General features: G+C 41.7%; 1 protein-coding gene across 2 annotated transcripts; it reads left to right on the top strand.

Annotated features, from left to right (window-relative positions):
* Positions 1-7,370: 7,370 nt before the first annotated feature.
* On the top strand, positions 7,371-13,630 carry ANKRD40CL (ANKRD40 C-terminal like). Of its 2 annotated transcripts, none has more exons than XM_086358213.1 (5): positions 7,371-7,528; positions 7,928-8,049; positions 10,891-10,971; positions 11,722-11,897; positions 12,714-13,630. In XM_086358213.1, exons 2-5 carry the CDS (start codon positions 8,013-8,015, stop codon positions 12,855-12,857), a joined length of 438 nt encoding a protein of 145 aa, XP_086214339.1. In that variant the 5' UTR covers positions 7,371-7,528; positions 7,928-8,012; the 3' UTR covers positions 12,858-13,630. The 2 variants fall into 2 exon arrangements, with proteins under 2 accessions (XP_086214339.1, XP_086214340.1); XM_086358214.1 differs by having other exon boundaries at positions 7,925-8,049.
* The last annotated feature ends 5,959 nt before the right edge of the window (positions 13,631-19,589 follow it).

Raw genomic sequence — 19,589 nt, 5'->3', positions numbered from 1 at the left:
CTCACCTAGAGCCCAAGCTCCACCGTATTCTCCACAACGAGAAGCCCAAACACCACAACAAAGAGTAGCCCCCATTCTCTGCAACTAGAGAAAAGTCCATGCAGAAATTGAAGACCCAGCACAGCCAAAAAATAAATAAAGTTCTTTAATGCACTTCACTTTAAAATAAATAAATAAATGAATAAAAATGGATAACCAACAACGATCTGCTGTATAGCACACGGAACTCTGTTTAGTGTTATGTGGCAGCCTGGATGGGAGGGAAGTTTGAGGGGGAATGGATACATTGTATATGTATGGCTGAGGGCCTTCACAGTTCAACTGACACTATTACAACACTGTTCATCAGCTACACCCCAATACACAATAAAAGTTTAAGAAATAAAATAAAATGTAAAGCAAAAAAAAAAAAAAAAAAAACAGTTGAGGGAAAGTGGTGCTAGTGGGTGAAGGGTCTTTGATAAACAGAACTGCCCCTGAAGAAAGAGGCCCCCGTCCTCTCCCGTACCCTAGTGGTCACCCAAGGCTTTCATCTGAATTGGCTTCTCTAGGGCCAACCAGGATTCCATCAAGCAATGCCAATAGTAACAACTGATATAGAGCTCTTACATTCTATCTTTGCAGAACAGAGGGAATCATCATAGTTGCTGCTGTTGTTGTTCAGTCACCCAGTCCTGTCTGACTCTTTGCCACCTCATGGACTGCAGCACACCAGGTCTCCCTCTCTGTCCCTCACCACCTCCTGAAGTTCGCCCAAGTTCATGTTCAGTGCATTGGTGATGCTGTCCAGCCATCTCATCCTCTGACATCCTCTTCTCCTTCTGCCCTCAATCATTCCCACCATCAGGGACTTTTCCAATGAGTCGTCTGTTTAAATTAGATGACCAAAATACTGGAGTTTCAGCTTCAGCATCAATCCTTTCAGTGAATATTCAGGTTGATTTCCCTTAAGATTGACTGGTTTGATCTCCGTACTGTCCAAGAGACTTTCAGAAGTCTTCTCCAGCACCAGTTTGAAGGCATCAATTCTTCAGTGTTCTGCCTTCTTTACAGTCCAGCTCTCACAATTGTATGTGACCACTGGGAAGACCATAGCCTTGACCCCTTCCTGGCTCATTGCCTTGTCGTGGCGAAGGGGCTTGCGTAACTCAATAAAGCTATGACCCGTGCCGTGCAGGGCCACCCAAGACAGATGGGTCACAGCAGAGTTCTGACGAAATGTGATCCACTGGAGGAGGGACTGGCAAGCCGCCCCAGTATGCTTGCTGTGAGAACCTCATGAACTGTACAAAAGGAATCATTTATTATCACCCACTATATAGATAAAGAAACTGAGGCTCAGAGAGAGTTGAGCAAATCACAGATGGCCCTGCACTCACAAATAACCCAGTAGGATTCTTCCTCCTATGCTGCCCTCCCTTCCCAGAGCTGCCATCTTTTTTATAAAGCCAAATTGAATCTTTAGCTGGGTCTCCAATCCTAGAAGCCAGTCTGAGGGTCTGCTAAGGGCCAAGTACTATTTAATGGATTCACAGTCTTATCTCCCAGGAGCAAATATTTCCTGGAGCAAGCAGCCAAGTTATTTTTGCCTGGTCCCTATATTGTTAATCACAGAAACAGGAAAGTGTGTTGGTTTCTCACTCTTCACCGCAATCTCAGGTCTATTCTGGCTCAGTGGTGGCGTAACATCCCCAGGAACCGGGAGCTCCCAGCTGTCTTCTCCATGTGAGGGAGGATCCCGCAGGCTGTCTTCTGGACCACTTGCCTCAGTACTTTCCTCAGTCATTAAAAATAGTTTTTCCAAGTAACATATGCATATAAATTTTTTTTTTTTTAAGAAAAAAGTTTACAGAGGAGGATCCCCAAGTTTAGGAAACCAGAATCTTTTCTATTGGGCAGTCAGCCTGCCTGACCTTGGTCCCAAAGGGAGATGTTATCTTCATTATACCGGTGTCTCACTGATCCCGTTTGGGATGCCAATTGTTTTGCTGTGCGCACTTTGCTGAAGCCATGGTAGGCAAGGTGTGAGCTAGGAGGCTGCAAGAGGAGCCTAATAAACACTGCAGACGTGTTTATTCTCTCCTGGCTGGCACAGCAGGCGTAGCAGCAGGTATAACAGAACACAACGTAACTGCACACAACCCTTCAGGGCTTTTCCAGGTGAAGCTTATTCAGGCATACCACACAGAGTAGCCTGCAGCCAAGCAAGTACCTCATGAGGCACATGCACAGTGCTATCCGTGATCTCAGCTGTTACGTAACTGGGCAGTCATTGTTTACAGAAATGGGGCAAGAGGGCGTCAGAGTGCAGGGCAAGAGAGCCTGGCTGGAGCCATCTTGTTAATTTCCCCACAACTGAACAACAAAGAAAATCTGTCCTTTGGGAGTTCCCTGGCAGTTTGGTGGTTAGGACTCAGTACTTTCACTGCCAGTGCCCAGGTTCAACCCCTGGTCAGGGAACTAAGATCCCACAAGCTAAGTAGCATGGCCAAAAAAGAAAAAAAGAAATCTGCCCTGTGCTCCGAAGACAGACACTATCTCTAACTTTCAAGGTTGTTCACTATACAAATATTCTTGAACAAGTCCAAAGACAGCCAATGCCTGTGCTCCACTAACTGCATGCAAGAGGCCCATAAAGAATTGTCCACCAACAATTAAAAAGGCCTACTAACAGATCATACAGAAAGTTAGGGAATTCCAGAAAAACATCTACCTCTGTTTCATTGAGTGTGCGGATCACAATAAACTGTGGAAAGCTCTTAAAGAGACAGGAATACCAGACCATCTTACCCGTCTCCTGAGGAACCTGGAGCAACAGTTAGAACCTTGTATGGAACAACTGATTGGTTCAAGACTGAGAAAGAAGTACAGGCTCTGTCTGCTGTCACCCTGTTTTTTAATTTATATGCTGAGCACATCATGAGAAATGCTGGGTTGGATAAGTTACAAGCTGGAATCAAGATAGGTGGGAGAAACATCAACAACCTCTGATATTCGGATGATACCACACTAATGGCAGAAAACGAAGAGGAAGTAAAGAGCCTCTTGATGAGGGTGAAGAGGAACTAAAGAGCCTCTTGATGAGAGTGAAAAAGCCGGCTTAAAGTTAAATATTAAAAAAATTAAGATCATGGTATCCGGCCCCATTACTTCATGGCAAATAGAGGGGGGAAATGTGGAAGTAGTGACAGATTTCCTCTTCTTGGGCTCTAAAATCACTGCAGACGGTGACTGCAACCATGAAATCAGAAGATGATTGCTTCTTGGCAGGAAAGCAATGACAAACTTAGTGTGTTGAAAAGCAGAGACATTACTCTGCCGACAAAGGTCCATATAGTCAAGGCTGTGGTCTTCCCAGTGGGCACTTACAACTGTGAGAGCTGGACTGTAAAAAAGGCAGAGTGCCGAAAAATTGATGCCTTCGCACTGTGGTGCTGGAGAAGACTCCTGAAAGTCCCTTGGACAGCATGGAGATCAAATCAGTCAATCTTAAGGGAAATCAACCCTGAATACTCATTTGGAAGGACTGATGTTGAAGCTGAAGCTCCAGTATTTTGGTCATCTGATGTGAACAGCTCATTAGAAAAGTCCCTGATGCTGGGAAAGATTGAGGGCAGAAGGAGAAGAGGGCGTCAGAGAATGAGATGGCAGATGGTATCACATGTACATGAACATGTACTTGGGCAAACTTCAGGAGATGGTGAGGGACAGAGAGGGAGGCCTGGCGTGCTGCAGTCCATGAGGTTGCAGCGTCGGACATGACTGGGTGACTGAACAACAACAACGAACAGATAAAGCTAGAACAGTAAAAGGATTCCAGTGTGGCAGGATTGGAAGTTCTCATACTCTGTTTGCCCCCATGAACCCCAGGACCAGGTACCAGACAGCTAGGGGCAGCCCCTACACAGCCTCAAAAGAGCCCATTGAAATGATACAAAGTAGACAATCCTATACTTGTCTGGCCGATTTCCTACTTCCCATGAAAAAAAAGGCTCTTGTCTACATTTCCCCTCATTCTGCCTCCTGGCCAACCCTGGGGCCTTTCTGTGTGGCCTTGTGTGGCATGGCATGTCCTCCTCCTCTTTGGAACTGTAATAAACTATCTTTTCAATGTCAGTTGTCTCCTGATCTGTTGGCCTCACCATACCTCAATAATAATAAAACCTACCTTTTTACATTCTATCTCTTACTATCTGATTGGAAAAATTACAAAACTTGACAACACTGTGGATGTTGGTCTCATATGTGGCTGGTAGGAATGCAAAATGGTTAAACATTCATGGAGGGAAATATAGTAATAGCTGACAAAAGTTTGTGTTTACTTTTGACCCACGAATCCTACATCTAGGAATTTACCCAGAATACGAATCTCCAATAATAAAAAAATACATGGATCCAATATTACTAATTATATCATTGTTTGTTTGTAATTGCAAAATATTGGAAACATACATAAACAATTTGGTGAATAAGCTATAGAATCCCCACACTATAGAGGGTTCGGGGAAGGTGAAAAAGATATCTATGAACTGATATGGAATGATTTCTAGATATATTGTTTAGTGGGAAAAAAAAGCAAAATAGAAAAGAATTTTTATACCACTTTTTCTGTAAGAAAGGAATAATAAGGAAATACACAAGTATCTGTTTGATTTTTCAAAAAGCAGCACCGGAAGTCAGAAACAGGATATAATTTCCTGCAGGGGACAGAGGAGCACGCAGGGAAGGCATGGAAATGTTGAGCGACTCGACTCTAATTTTTGAATAGTTTTGACTCTTAGAATCAAGCTATATGCTCAAAATATATATGTAAATAAGGATTGGGAAGATTCCTAAAATGCAAACACAATCAACCCAACTGTATTTCAAATAAGCAATTCTGGAACTACTTGGTCTGTGTATTGTCAGACTGAGCGAATGAGTAAATAAAGAAGTTAGGAGCCAGATTTCCCACAGTTGGAAAAGAACTACAAAATGGAATTGGAGAAAGCTAGGGGAAATTCTTTTGTTTTTAAATGGAACCAGAAGTATCAGCATGAACTTGTTGTATTTAATATATTAACACACACACAAAAAATAGGTAGAGACATGTGTGTGTATGTGTGTCCCCAGATTTCCACTGAAAGGACCTAGAAGCATTCTTCTTGGCACCCACAAGGGAAGGAGCATACTGTCCCCCACTGAACAGAACGTGGCTCCTTGGACAAATGATGGAATCCGGGGCTGAGGCAGGGAAAGTACAAGCTGATGTGCCAAGAAGTGAGAAAGTGCTCATACAGTGATGGAGCATGGGAAAGGATTACAGGATATAGGAAATAGCTGTAAGTAGATACTGTACACAGTTGGGATAATCTGAGCACCAACATAAATAATGGGATTAATGGGTTATAACTCAAGGAAACTGGAGTGAAGGAAAGAATAAGATATTTGAAGAAGGAATAGGATATCTGTATGGTTTCATAGTACCTCCTCCTAAGTTAGATCTTAATTAAGAAAGGGAAAAAAGACATACTTTACAATAGAAAAACCTGGCAGACAATTCCTTTCACAGGTGATTAAAGTCACCATCCCCTAAGATGGGACAAACCAAGATGTGCCTCCCATTATTATGTGCTAAGAAAGACATACCCCTTCTGTGCTGTCCCAATCAAAGCACGTCATCTGATCCTAATCACAACAAAACGCTGGACAAACCCAAGTGAGGGACAAACCACAAAATCAACTCCCTTGGACTTTTCAAAATGTCAATATTAGGGAAAACAAAGAAAGGCTGAAGAACTTTTCTAGATTAAAGGAATGTATGAGACATGAAAATTAAACATGATGCATAACTCTGAATGGGATCCTGGGCCAGGGAAAAGCGTTAAGAGTGATACTGTTGGGTTAATTGAAAAATTTGAGTATGGACTATGGTTTAGCTGAGAGCAGTATATCAAAGTTAGATTCCCTGGTTTTGATCCTTGTATCTTGGATATATAAGAGAATACCTTTGATATTAGGAAACACACCCTGAAGTCTTTAGGGATAAAGGAGCATGTCTATAACATACTTTCAAATTTCAGGGGGAAAATGTGTGTGTGTGTGTGTGTGTGTGTGTGTGTATTATACACACACACATGCATATATATACCAAGGAAGAGAGAGAATTAAAGCAAATATGGCAAATTGTTAATCATTGGTAAAGGGTATATATTCTTGCAACTTTTATGTAAATTTAAAACGATATCAAAATTAAAAGCGATCCTCCATCCCCACACACACAAAAGCTAATATTTAAATAGAAGGGTCCCTTAAGTGCCCAACATAATGAATGAAAAAAGACTCACACCCAGGCCTGTGTGGCTGCCTCCAAACAAACATTTTGCTCTTGCTTGCTAATGGGTTCTGATTTTTAACATTAGACTTTTTACTCTAGAGCATATATTTATTTTATTTAAAAAATAAAAATATAAGGGAGTTCCCTGGTGGCCTAGTGGCTAGGATTCTGGACTTTCACTACCATGGCCTGGGGGGTTCAATCCCTGGTCTGGGAACTGAGATCCTGCAATTGCACAGTGCAATCAATAAAGAAAGAAAAAAAGAGGGTTCCCCGAAACAACAACAAAAAGTGAGTATTGTTGAGAGAATGCATGAATGAGTGAACCAGTGAATGAGGAGTGGGCGAGTGTATGGACAGAGCAAGTGACATGGGGACGTTGGGGATGCAAGAGGCTCCCCCTCAAAGCACAAGCACTTTTATCCCTAGTCTCTCTGCCTTCACAGCCCCACCACACAGGTGAGGGGTGCAGGGTGGCTCTGTTCAAGGGTGACACACCCTGGCAGCGGGGCTGGCCAAAGTGCCTTTCCTTCCACTCCCTTAGGAGGTCAAGCCAGGTGAATCCCTGCTGCTTCCTCTTCTCTGCCCAGGGCGGGGCCTCCTGCATTCTTGGCAGAAGGGCACCAGGCATGCTGAGGAGACAGCATCAGGTTGGCAACAAGGTGACCCAGATCTAGCCCCAGGCCTGTGCTCAGCTGCCCCTGTGACTATCAGGGAGCATTTATCTGCTTTGGGTCTCCATTTCCCCATTTGCACCTTAGGCAGTTTGGTCCAGTGACTTTCAGCTTTGGCCACAGATTAAAATCAGCTCGGGGGAGATTTTAAACTTTCAGGGCCCAGACTGAACCCTAGACAAATTAAGCAGGACTCACTGGAGGGTATAATCCTGACACCCACATCACGCTTTGCAGGTGATTTCAATGCACAGCTTGGTTTGAGAAACTTATGGCCGCTGATCACGGTTGCCTCTAGCCTCATGATAATAAGCCCCACCTGATGCCCCACTTCTGACACTGGAGTGTTCAATGAAATGGGAGGATCACCTCAAACATGTGAGTTCCTACCTTCAGCCCTTTGAGACTGCTGCCCTGCCCAGGACTTTGCCCAGCCCCACCCACTCTTCATAAAACCTCATGCTCCAGCCCCTGCCTTCACCATCTTGATGTTTGGAATTGAGGACTCAGGATCCTTGCCAAAGAGGAGTCTCCCCAGGTATGTGCCCAGGTGCTCTTGCCTTCTTGTCATGCACAGATGCTAAAGAAGGTGCTGGGAGAAAGGGGAGAGAGAATTGGGGAGGAGAGGGAGTCTGTTCGAGATACTGTTTGACTTTTCTTATCCCTTGAGGTAGCAGCTACCAACTTTTCCCAAGGAGGGCTGTGCCTCCAAAGGCCTCCCCTCTCAGGGGCCCTTGGGTGAGCAGTATTAGCCTGCACTGCTTCCCCATGGACACAGGCTGAGAGGAGAGAGCATTGAATTTTAGTCCCTTCCTTCAGTTGCAGCAACCTGTGCAAGTCATATGAAACACCTGAGCCTTAGTTTGCCTATCTGTAAAACAGGCCGACCCTGCCCTATCTCACTGGCCAATGACAAGAACATATTGTTTCAAAGCAGATAGATGCACTGAGGCTTTATTTGATTGGAAGCTCAGTATAAATGCTGGAGAGGCTGCTGATCTGACAGACTACAGAACTTACTCATGGCTGAACCCCAACTGGATGTGAAGAAGCCCTCAGGTGAGTCTTTAAATCCTGTTTCCAAAATGGTTGTCAAGGAGGACGGGGGAGAGGCCTGAGGAGGGGTGGGGTGTCCTTCTGCACTCTGCCAGTGGTGTAGTCAAGAGCAGTGAGTAGACCATGGGCCCTTTCAGAGGGAGGCAAGTATCAACAGCTATAATTAGTAACAGCAGCCAGCAAATACTGGTGCTCAGTACATGCTAGGAGAGGCTGTATTTTCTGTGCATTTTCTCATTCCTTCTTATAAGCTTGTGAGGTAGAGATTATTAACCCATTTTCCAGATCAGAAAACAGGCTCAGAAGGGTTAAGTGACTTGTCTAAGGTGTCACTGCTACTAAAGAGCATAGGGAAAATTCAGATCCAAATCTGCCAGACTTCAAAGAGCATGCTTTCTGACCTCTAAGAGACCCTGTCCATCCACAGGTCCATCACGAAAATGAAATGCTTTTGCACGTGGGGGACATCTCATGCTGTGTGGCATGAGGAGTGAAGGGGTGAGAAGGGCATTGTTCCAGTTCAGGTGTCTGGGTCACTCAGTCTCCCAGACCAGCATGGAGCTCCCTCCACGGCTGGAGTGGAAGGGCACAGGGACATTTCTGTCCTGGGAGAGAGCTGCACTGGGCAAGACTATCTTATTTTTTGGAGAAGCATTTAGCAGTGTGGAAAAAGTATGGTTTAAGGCCCCAACAGAACTGACTTCATGGGCCTGAGATCAGAGCAGTTGTGCAGGGTCCTACATGCAGACAGACCTCACACTTGGGATTAAGTGCTCTGTGGTCGTTGGCTTGGAATTTTTTTTATACTTTTGAGTTTTGTAAGCAAAATCAGATGGGACAATGGAGCACCTGCTGAGAGACTGGGAGCTGTGGCTCAAATGTGTGATTCTCCTCTCTCAGCCCACCACGCTCTAACCTCCACCAAAGTCCCTCACTCTGCTGTCTCCTTTGCACCCGGCAGTGACTCAAGCAAAAGGTGGTCAAGGCAGGGCATGCTCTGAGGTCCACAGGGCAGGGCAGAGGCAAGTCACCCTGTCCAGGTAACAGCATTCAGGTGGGGAGGCTGCAATTCCTTGGGTAGCCATTTTGCCCTGGGCCACATTTCCCCGGTGGCTTGGACAGTAAAGAATCTGCCAGCATTGCAGGAGACCCAGGTTCAACCCCTGGGTCAGGAAGACACCCTGAAGAAGGAAATGGCTACCCACCCCAGTATTCTTGCCTGGACAATTATGGACAGATGACAGGTGCCGGGCCTTTGGGATCACAAAGAGTTGGACATGACTGAACAATTAGCAATGTCTTTTCACTTTCCTCTTAACTAGGTGACATCCAGGTCCTGCCATTTCCTGGAGCAAACTCCAAGTTACTTTATTCTTCAGCCCGTTTTCTTGTCTAAAAATGGGAATAATACCTACACCCCATGGGATTATTGTGAGGCCAATGAGGTTTTCTGTTGTGATTCTTTTTTCCAAAATGCAAGTCTGATTATGATAGTCTTCTCCTGAACACTGTCTAATGGCTTGACGCTGTTCTAGAATAAAGACCTTTCACTCACACCAGCATTGTCCAATTAAAATATTACATAAGACACTAGTGGTAAAGAACCCACCTACCAAAGCAGGTTAGACGTAAGAGACACGGGTTCAATCCCTGTGTTGGGAAGATCCCCTGGAGGAGGGCACAGCAACCCACTCCAGTATTCTTGCCTGGAGAATACCAAGGACAGAGGAGCCTGGCGGGCTACAGTCCATAGGGTTCACAGAGTTGGACAAGACTAAAGTGACTTAGCACGCAAGTCACATAGGTAATTAAACTTTTTTTGTAGCCGCATTTAAAAGGCAGGTGAAATTAATTATATTTATTTCACCCAATAAATCAAAACTATGATTTCAACATAAAATCAATATTAAAAATTAAAAAGAATTTTGCATCTTTTCCTGTCCTTGAAATCCAATGTGTACTTCATACTTAGAGTATATCCCATTTCACGTGACTAGCAACCACAGACTGGGTGGCAGAGGTTGATAGATAACCCCACAATCCTGACACACTCAGCCATGTTGACTTGCTTTTCTTTCTAAAGAACCACTGCACTGGGCCTTCTGCTGTTCCCAGGCCCTGAAAAGCTCTTCTCTCTCCACCCTCTGCATTTAGTTAAGCCGACTCAACCTTCAGATGTCAGGTCACTGAGCCTTCAGGGAGGTCTTTCTTGGCCCCCTTGCAGGTGTTCACACTGTGTACCTTGATTTCACCAGGCCTCCAACTGTTAATAGCACATTTACCTGAGGTCACCTGATTAATCTCTCTCTCCTGTTGTAAACACCAGCACAAAGGTCACTTTGGGTTTTTAACTGTTGTTTCAATCATTTCCCCAAGGACTAGCACCGCACAGAGTAGCCTTGGGAAGATATTCTATGTAAAAGGCCTGGCACCTGGATGCTCTAATGTTCCCTCCTTTCACTTCCCTCTGGTTGAGAAACTTCTCCTTATTAAAGGGACTCTCTTAACTGTATAACTCTGCTAAAGATCTGGAGACACAAAACTCTCGATGCCAAATATATTTAAGTAGAAACAAGCACACAGATTATAAATATTTCTTCAGATTACGTATCATTTAAAAATACTATCTCAGTTCCTTTTCATGATTTAAGCAGTAATTAAGGAAAATTCCTGTTCAAGTCTGAGTCTAATTACTGCCCTTCTCGAGTTTTTTCCTGTGAGGAGCTGCAGAGCAGAAAGTGGCGATGGGGCTCTATTATCCCTCATCTAACTGGCAGAGTTGGCACACAGCTAAATGCTGAGCTGCTGCTGTCTCTCACCTCTCCTCCTCCAATTCTTTCTCAGGTGAACATAAACAAGGAGACTCAAATCAACAGTTGCCAACTGACCCAGGTGATAACGCCAAACCTGCTGACACCTGCCCAGGTGAGGATTCAACCCCCAGGTCATGTTGCAGAGCCAACTTCGTCATTTGGCTTCATCAACTTCCTCCACCTTTAGTCAAGACTGCTCCTTCTTATGACAATTAAAGTTTTAAGACTTAAGACTCACCCAATGCCACTGTCTCCAAGTGAAAAGTGAAAGTCGCTCAGTCATGTCGGACTCTGCGACCCCATGGACTATACAGTCCATGTAATTCTCCAGGCCAGAATACGGGAGTGGGTAGCCATTCCCTTATCCAGAGGGTCTTCTCAACCCAGGGGTCGAACCCAGGTCTCCCACTTTGCAGGCAGATTCTTTACCAGCTGAGCCATCAGGGAAACCCAAAGATGTCTTCAAAGATGGTAGAATTATCCTGTTTATCTGCCCCTCAAGTCCCAGGGGATCCAACAGGAATCAACAGGATGATCTGCACCCTTAAGAATATAGAGCCCTAGGGCTACACATTTTCTTCAAACATTTCAAACAGCCAACAAAGCACACCCAACAAGTCACACCCAACACAGATGTATTGCCAAAGGTACTGCATGTCACACACTGGGTTTTTTAGATCCTGGCTTCACACTGCCTTTTGGTGAGTATAATGGGGCATATACCTGAGCTTGCCCAGCATTCCTATAAAAACCTCAGATAATTAAGTTTATATATGCCTTTTATAATATTATTATTCAGCTCTTTGGTATAATTGATGTTTAAAATGTTTGTTTCTTTTACATAAAAATTTGTGGGATCCAGAGCTGGTACTTAAAGTCAGAATTCAGAGCCACAAAGAAAATGACTTCATTGAAGTTGAACTGGATAGACAAGAGTTGAGTTACCAAAATCTACTACAAGTAAGCTGCTATGAACTGGGGATTAACCCAGAGCAAGTGGAGAAGATCAGAAAACTACCAAACACATTGCTCAGAAAGGTAGGGTGTTACAAGTTTCTAAATAGAGACTGGGCTCTAGGTGGGTAAAATTATGTTCAGTGAAGCCGATCACTAGCTTTTGTATTACTAATATGAAAACAAATCCAAGACACTGGACATCTTAGCTGCAGGATAGCCAAACATGGTAGCTAGGTTATTTTCAATCTGGTGATTTTACAGATTTGCACACCTTTAATTTACTCACTCTTTTAAATTGTCTGAATTACACCAACCAACCAAAATTTAAAACCCTAGCTCAGTATGTATGGCCAGCTTCCAATCTCAACAAACTGGTCCTGGGTACAGAAAATACGAAGCCACTCTAACCTGCTTAGCAAAGTCAAGCCTTTGCAATCTCAGGAAACAAAACTGGGGGCATTTTTATGTATTTTTCTGATTCAAAATAAATCTCATTTTTTAACTTGAGGAAAACTCTCATCTCTTTGGGCATTTTTTAAAAAGCAACTTTCAAAATGCTTTTTAGCAATTCTTATTGGTGCCGTGGCTAACAGTGTATTCTTTGCAAACTAAAAGTGGTGGAATGATCATACTTTAAGATATATATATATATAAGATATATATATATATTAGTGCCCTGGATGGACTAAAGTCTTTTTTAAATTGAGACTTTATTCCCCTTGGAAATCAGCAACAAGGTCTGAAACACAAAAACAGGAAAGGAAAACAATCCTCAGCTGCTGACTTAGTTTACCATGGATGGAAAGAGAACAGTGCTGGGGCAATCTTATTAAAGCCTTTTCACCGTAAGTTTATGTGTATTCATGAACCATTATGTAACTTCTTTTTCATATTAAGGACAAAGACATTCTAAGACTACAGGACTTTCAGGAAGTAGAACTCATTTTAATGAAAAATGGAAGCTCTGAACTGACAGAACATACACCATCTCTGTTAGACAAGCCCTGCTACAACAGCAATGCTGCAAAAATGACGTATTAGATCGCAGAAATGAAAAACTGGAATCAGTATTTTGTAAATAATGAAGTCTGGATGCATCCAACAGTTTGCTAACTTCATATATGTACTTATTTCCTTGTTGTGCAACTTCTCTAGGCTTGGGAGTAGAGTACGTTTAAAGTACTTTAAAAATTTAAGTATACTTATGAACACAAGTTTAGTTTGTAAAGTTGTACCCCAATCCTGATCAGGCACGGGTATGTACTCCTGATACTCACGACAAATGGCCAGGCTCTGTTCACAACAACTCCATTAAGGGCAGGGTGAGCTAACTGGAGCTGGGAAAGCCAGGACCCACTTGACACTCTGGTTTAAAGATCCTAGCTTCTAAAACCATCTCTTACCATCATTTCCGTTTTACAACTTTGAAATCTACAAAATGGTGACAGGGTAACAGGCAGGAAGGCTAGGGGTCCCCAAGCGTCAGACTTTTTTTCCTCTCTTAAATGACAGGAGGAAACAACTGTCAGATATAATTTTTTCCCTTCTCTGTACAAAATTAAAAGGTTTCTTTAAAAATTCTATGTTGTCATGACACCTGGTTCCACCTGAACTTTTCTCAAACCTTGAGCTAACCAATGTGTTTTTCTTATGGAAATGCTTAAGCTATGTTAATGAACCATGTATTTACCTAAACTCTTTCTTCAGGTCAGTTCCACCTAAGACTCAGAAACAATAATGGCTCAACAAACCAGTTTTACTCATGGAAATGTTCTCTTAAGCTATGTAAATAAAACTATGTATTTGTTCAGAAACCTGCCTCTCTTCAAGATTCATGTCAATTTTATGGCACGGGATGAGTCACCTTGAGCCAATGCTATCTCAAAATGCATGTTATGGGTGAGGGGTCTGGGGCCACTCTCTGAGTTTTGAGACATTTCCTTTCTCTAATTAGCAGCTTATAACTTCTTGCGAAAAACTAGCAAAAGGGCACTCTTTCTGCCCCTTTCTGATGTCTGTGTCATAAGTGTTCTTTTATACTTAATAAAACTTTATTACACAAAAGCTCTGAGCGATCAAGCCTTGCCACTGGTCCAGAGGCCAAGAATCCTGGCGTCATACACAGCTCTTAACAACAACCTTTAAATGGCAGGACTTACACAACTTGAGTAACCACTTTTTAACCTAACAACTTGCAGAAAAGCCCAGGCACAGCATACAGCATTGAATGTGCACTCCTGCCTGACTCCATTTACCAACTTTCATTAATACACACTTTTACACACCAGTGTGAACTCATCTCTAACTCTTATGGAATCAAGGAAAAAGTACCAGAGACCTCCTGGGCAAGCACAATGTCTTCATCTCCTCCAGCACATGAAATAAGCCATCCCTCTCTCATCTCCAAATCCTCAACAGCGCACTTCTGATGAAGGGTGAAGGGACACTAAGGCATTGCATCAACACTTATCTCACCCAATGCCAAAAAAGCACGGAAAATGTTCTGAATAGTGCAAGTGAAATGTGTACCATTTTATTCATGAAATGAGTATGAAACCTAAATCTGCAGTTTAGCACCAAATATACAGTCTGGCATCCAAGTCACACTTTTAAGATAGCATGCCCCCTAATGAAAGCCACCACCACCCACAGCCCGGTGTTCCATTGCCAGGGCTGTGACGGGGGATGAAAAGGGGCCAATCCCCAAGTGCTCTGTCCCTGTTATTTTCAATCTGTCTTCCCTGCACAGGTGTCACCTAGTGAAGCACAGTAAGACCAATAAGGACAGGTACCACAAGGTTGGTAAAATTAAATATGCATACCCATTTCAAGTTAGTACAACCTGCATCCAATGTATTTTCTAGAAGCAACATAGCTTTAAGGCTGAAGATTAATAAATATCTGAAGCGTCAAGAATTTTAATGGGAAAAAAATTTTTTTCGCCATGCTACCTGGGACAGGGGATCGTAGCTCCCTCACTACCAGGGATCAAACTCACTCCTGCAGGAAGCACAGAGTCTTAACCACCAAATTGGGAGGGAAGTCTCAAGAATAATTTTTATTATGTATTTCATGCACAGATTGCAAAAACTTAATTTCTGAGTGGCACACACTTCCGCTGTAAGATTATGTCATTTTCAAGTCATTGAAACAAATCAGTTACCAGAATGTTATCCTAAAAAGATTTCCAGAACATATTTAGGAGTGGTCTAGAATGCTTATAGTTCATTTATAATGAAGTGATTTGGGGTATATATTTGGAAGTATACAAGGCCCACTGGTAACTGATACAAGGCCTTTTAGCTACATGAATTTTATGTACTCTAGTCAAGGCTATGGTTTTTCCAGTAGTTATGTATGGATGTGAGACTTGAACTATAAAGAAAGCTGAGTGCTAAGAATTGATGCTTTTGAACTGTGGTGTTGGACAAGACTCTTGGACTGCAAGGCGATCCAACCAGTCCATCCTAAAGGAGATCAGTCCTGGGTTACTGATGTTGAAGCTGAAATTCCAATACTTTGGCCACCTGATGCAGAGAGCTGACTCATTTGAAAAGACCCTGATGCTGGGAGGGATTGAGGGCAGGAGGAGGAGATGACAGAGGATGAGATGGTTGGACGGCATCACCGACTCAATGGACATGGATTTGGGTTCGGGTGAACTCCGGGAGCTGGTGACAGACAGGGAGGCCTGGCGTGCTGTGGTTTATGGGGTCGCAAAGAGTCGGACACGACTGAGCGACTGAACTGAACTGAGGTGCCTTTCAAATTTCAACCACTTCCCCTTTACAGAGCAAACATTATTTAAACACTTCATGTAAGCACACTTATTAAGAGTAAAACAAGGACCAAGAGTAGCCCCTCTGAGGTGACAACGTAACCTGAACAAAGGGAAGGACGTGCTGACCGCGGGTTGGGAGAATGGCAGTTTTCCTTCCTAGACTGGTATACATCTAGGAGAAAAAGCTTCCTTGGAATCTGCGTATATAGAAACACAATCAGTTTCCTGGCAGACACCCAAATGAAAATTGCTTCAAGATAAAAATAATGTATCCCAAAGAAAACATACATGGAGGCCCTGTCTCTAGCTTTTAAAGACTACAATTAAAACCCTAAGTCTGGAACTTGGGAAACAATACCCTTTAAATCTGCTATCACTTTAATTCCATGAAATACACTGTTTATGTATCTATTTTGCTACTTACTACCTACATCAAGACCTTTTCCCATTTTTTAAAACTTAAATTTTATTAAGAAATATACATACAAATGCACATACACATACAGTTTAAAAAAGAAACCACCCACCCAGCTTCAACAATCACCACCAGTTCTTCTGAAGGATCCTTCTTGCCTTTCATGATCTCCCTCCAATACACAGAACTGTGTTAAATCATTTCCTTGCTTTCCATTTATCATGTATTTATGGACTGGTTTTGACTTTCACAGAAAAGGAACTGGATTATTCTTCTGCAACTTGCTTTTTTGACCAGAGACCCATCCATGTTCACATGTGTAGCTGCAGTTCAGTCTGACTTCTCGGAATTCCACTATAGGAATATACCACATATTTGTCCCCTGGTCTGTTGGACATTTCAAGTCTTTCCAGTTTGTTTTTGCTTCCTTTCCTCCCATTACAAATGAGGCTGTTATGACATTTTTACCTCCATCCCCTGGCACACATGCATAAATGTTTCTCTAGGGTATGTATCTAGGGATGGAACAGCCAGAAGAAGTTACAGCACAGTTGTACCCAACTGTTTTCTGAAGCTGTTGTTCCTAAACATTTTTAAAGCTGATGACAACTGATCTATTTGGGATGGCCAAGAGGAAGAAACAGATCAACTATGAAACTCAAACTGCATTTTTAAATTAGGAAATTAAAAAATCTAATACAATGAAAAATACATTACTTCTTTTACTGAAATGGACTTTTGAAACTACATTTTTTAACTTAAAATTGCTATCTCCTACGTCCCAAATGTTTCTAAGTACACTGAGTGAAAACAGCAAGATTCAAAAAATATGCTGTACTATGATATATTTTAAAAGATTCATACATATAAATGATTCCATCCCCCACCTCCCACCTCCCCACAAAAACCACTTGGAAAAATAATTAACACTAGTAGCTCCTGGACAGGAAGAGGAGGAGCAGAAGAGACATATCATAAAACACTTCTGTCGTTTTCCCAAACCATACACAAGTCTGTCATACAAAATTCTTAAAAAGCAGTCACCTGGGGATTTTTTCATAAACTAAAAATCAGTCCAAACTCAAACCTGAAAACCAACCTGGCCGGAAGTCCCACCCCACAGAAAATATACACAGGTTCAAGTATTTTTCATTTTATGCACATTTAAAAAATACTCACACAGCTCATCTACAACACATTTTTGAAAGCACAGAACAGACACAGTTAAAAAACACTTCCATCCTAAATTGTTCAGTTTTAACTCTCTAAAAATTTTTGATCAAGTGACTGAACCCAACCCACATGTGGTCAAAGTGTCCTCACACCTTATAAACATGGCTGTGACACTATATTGAAGAAACCAGACAGATTACCTGCAGGCAAATAATGTTATATAAGGAAAGAAGGTATCTCTAGGCTGGGTAACATAATTAGCTCAAGAAGGCAAGAAAGATGTTTAATTCAACTTGAAAAATTATTGTATTATGATCTGTTTGAAGAAAAGATGTCTTAACAAAAAGGGTGAAGATTAGTGTCACTACCCTACAAAAAGGAGGATGCCAGAACAGCAATTACCAGGCTCAATTACCAGGCTCCCACCAGACCAGTGTGAACTCAAGTTTATCCAATTTATTTAAATTAGTAAATTTTAAGTCTTTTAGTGATACATGCAGAAACATTTGTAAATTAAGTATGTCTGAGACTTGCCTGAAAATAACAGGGACAGGGGACACATACACAGAGTAAGAATGGTCACTGAACCTTAATGGTGATGAACTTTAATGAGTTAACTACACTGTCCTACTTTTGCGTCTTAAATTTTCCAAAATGAAAAAAGTTTTAAAAACTGATTGCTGCTTGCAGTCTTACCAAGTAATCTTCTGGTTAGTAAAAGTCGGCTTCCCCTAAAGCTTTTCAAAGAGAAATACGCATGAAACAACTGACAACTTTTTGGTCTGCACCAGAGAAATGTGTATTTTTCAATGTAAATAAGCACATGACCACTACATGGGATTCTTGTGAATTTGGTGAGTAAGAATAATTTCCTTGAGCCTAATTAATTCTGGGTGTTGGATGTGACCCAATTTCTAGATCTCCACAACCTTTAGTCATAGACCCCTCAAGCGACCAGGCCTCCCCCTCAAATTTCATATTAACTTCATCAGTGATCCATACAGATGAAGATGATGAAGACTTCATAAACTCATTTACTGTACTTCATTACAATACATTAGCGAATGATTCTACATGAGGCAGAAGAGAACACACTTGGCATTTTAATACCCGATTTAATACCTTAATGACTAAGTATCTTAATACTTAAATAAATTTCTTCCGTTTCCTGTTTTTCTTAATACTCAGTAATAGAAACTGGTAAACTGTCACTTTATGACCTTTATTCTATAACCATATCTTGTCAAACTACACAAAGCAGTGCTTGGGAGGTGGCTGACTTTGTGTTAGACTGTTTTCCCATCTTACATTAATTTTCACAAATTCAGAGATAATCCATCTATCTCCATCTAGGTAAGCCAAGAGTGCTGTCCCCACAGCATTATTTCATACAAAGCCTCTGAAGCGTCATTATTTTCCAGAGCTTGGTGGAGGGTACTTTAGTAAATTCTGTAGCCTATTATTATGCCTACTAGAACCACCACAGTGGCATAAAGCGAGGCAGTGGACCATGAGGTGGAGACCTAGATTCCACGTGCTAGTTTCTCCATCAACACGAAGCCCTAAGACATCAGTAAGTCATTTAACGTTCCAACTCAAGTTTCTCTACCTATAAACTGATAGCAATATTTGAAAACTATAAATCATGAAGAACTGTGATTTATATGAACTATGACACATGCAGCTGGAGCTAATAATACTTTTATACAATCAACAAGCTGGCTACAGGTAGAAATGTGCTGCCAAATTTGTCATACATGACCCCCCCACACACACACTCCCATTACCTTAAACATTTTTTAAAAATCCTTGTTTGATGTGATACACTCCATACACAGAAATAAATATATTTATAGTAAGATCAGGTTAAAAAAATCTTGATACAGGATTTCTAAGACAAAAAAACAGCTAAAAGTGTCTGAATGTTTTTCTACATCATTATTTCACAGCTAGAGGATGATATAGTTTGTCAGAAGGATATTTTGAATTTTCTACTACTAAAGAAATCTCTCAGGGATGTAAAAATATATTCCAGTTCATTGTATATCTTCGTTATTAAAAGCAAAATCCAAATGTATTCATAACTACTAAAAATTGAAGCACCATTATTTAAAACATTTAAACTGTGGAAATTCTATAAAAATTAGTCTTAAACAGAACAAATCAGATAAAACCGTACACCAAGATCTCTAATAACAGCGTATCTCATATTTAAAACAAGGGACTAGTTCAGAGTCAATAACTTTATTAAAAAAGATTAATACTAAAACTTTTCAATGACAAAGAGACAAATCTGTAACAGAAAGTCGGAGATACTTTATTTTCACTTCTAAATCCAAAGGCTAGCGGAGTTGTAAAAATGGAATCCCACTTAGTCTGATTCACACAAATATTAACGTTTAAT

This window comes from Bos grunniens, chromosome 19, assembly GCF_055505025.1.
Source record: "Bos grunniens cultivar Pamir isolate PY7600 chromosome 19, Bosgru_T2T1.0, whole genome shotgun sequence".
Lineage (NCBI taxonomy): Eukaryota > Metazoa > Chordata > Mammalia > Artiodactyla > Bovidae > Bos > Bos grunniens.
This window is presented reverse-complemented; position numbering and strand designations above follow the sequence as displayed.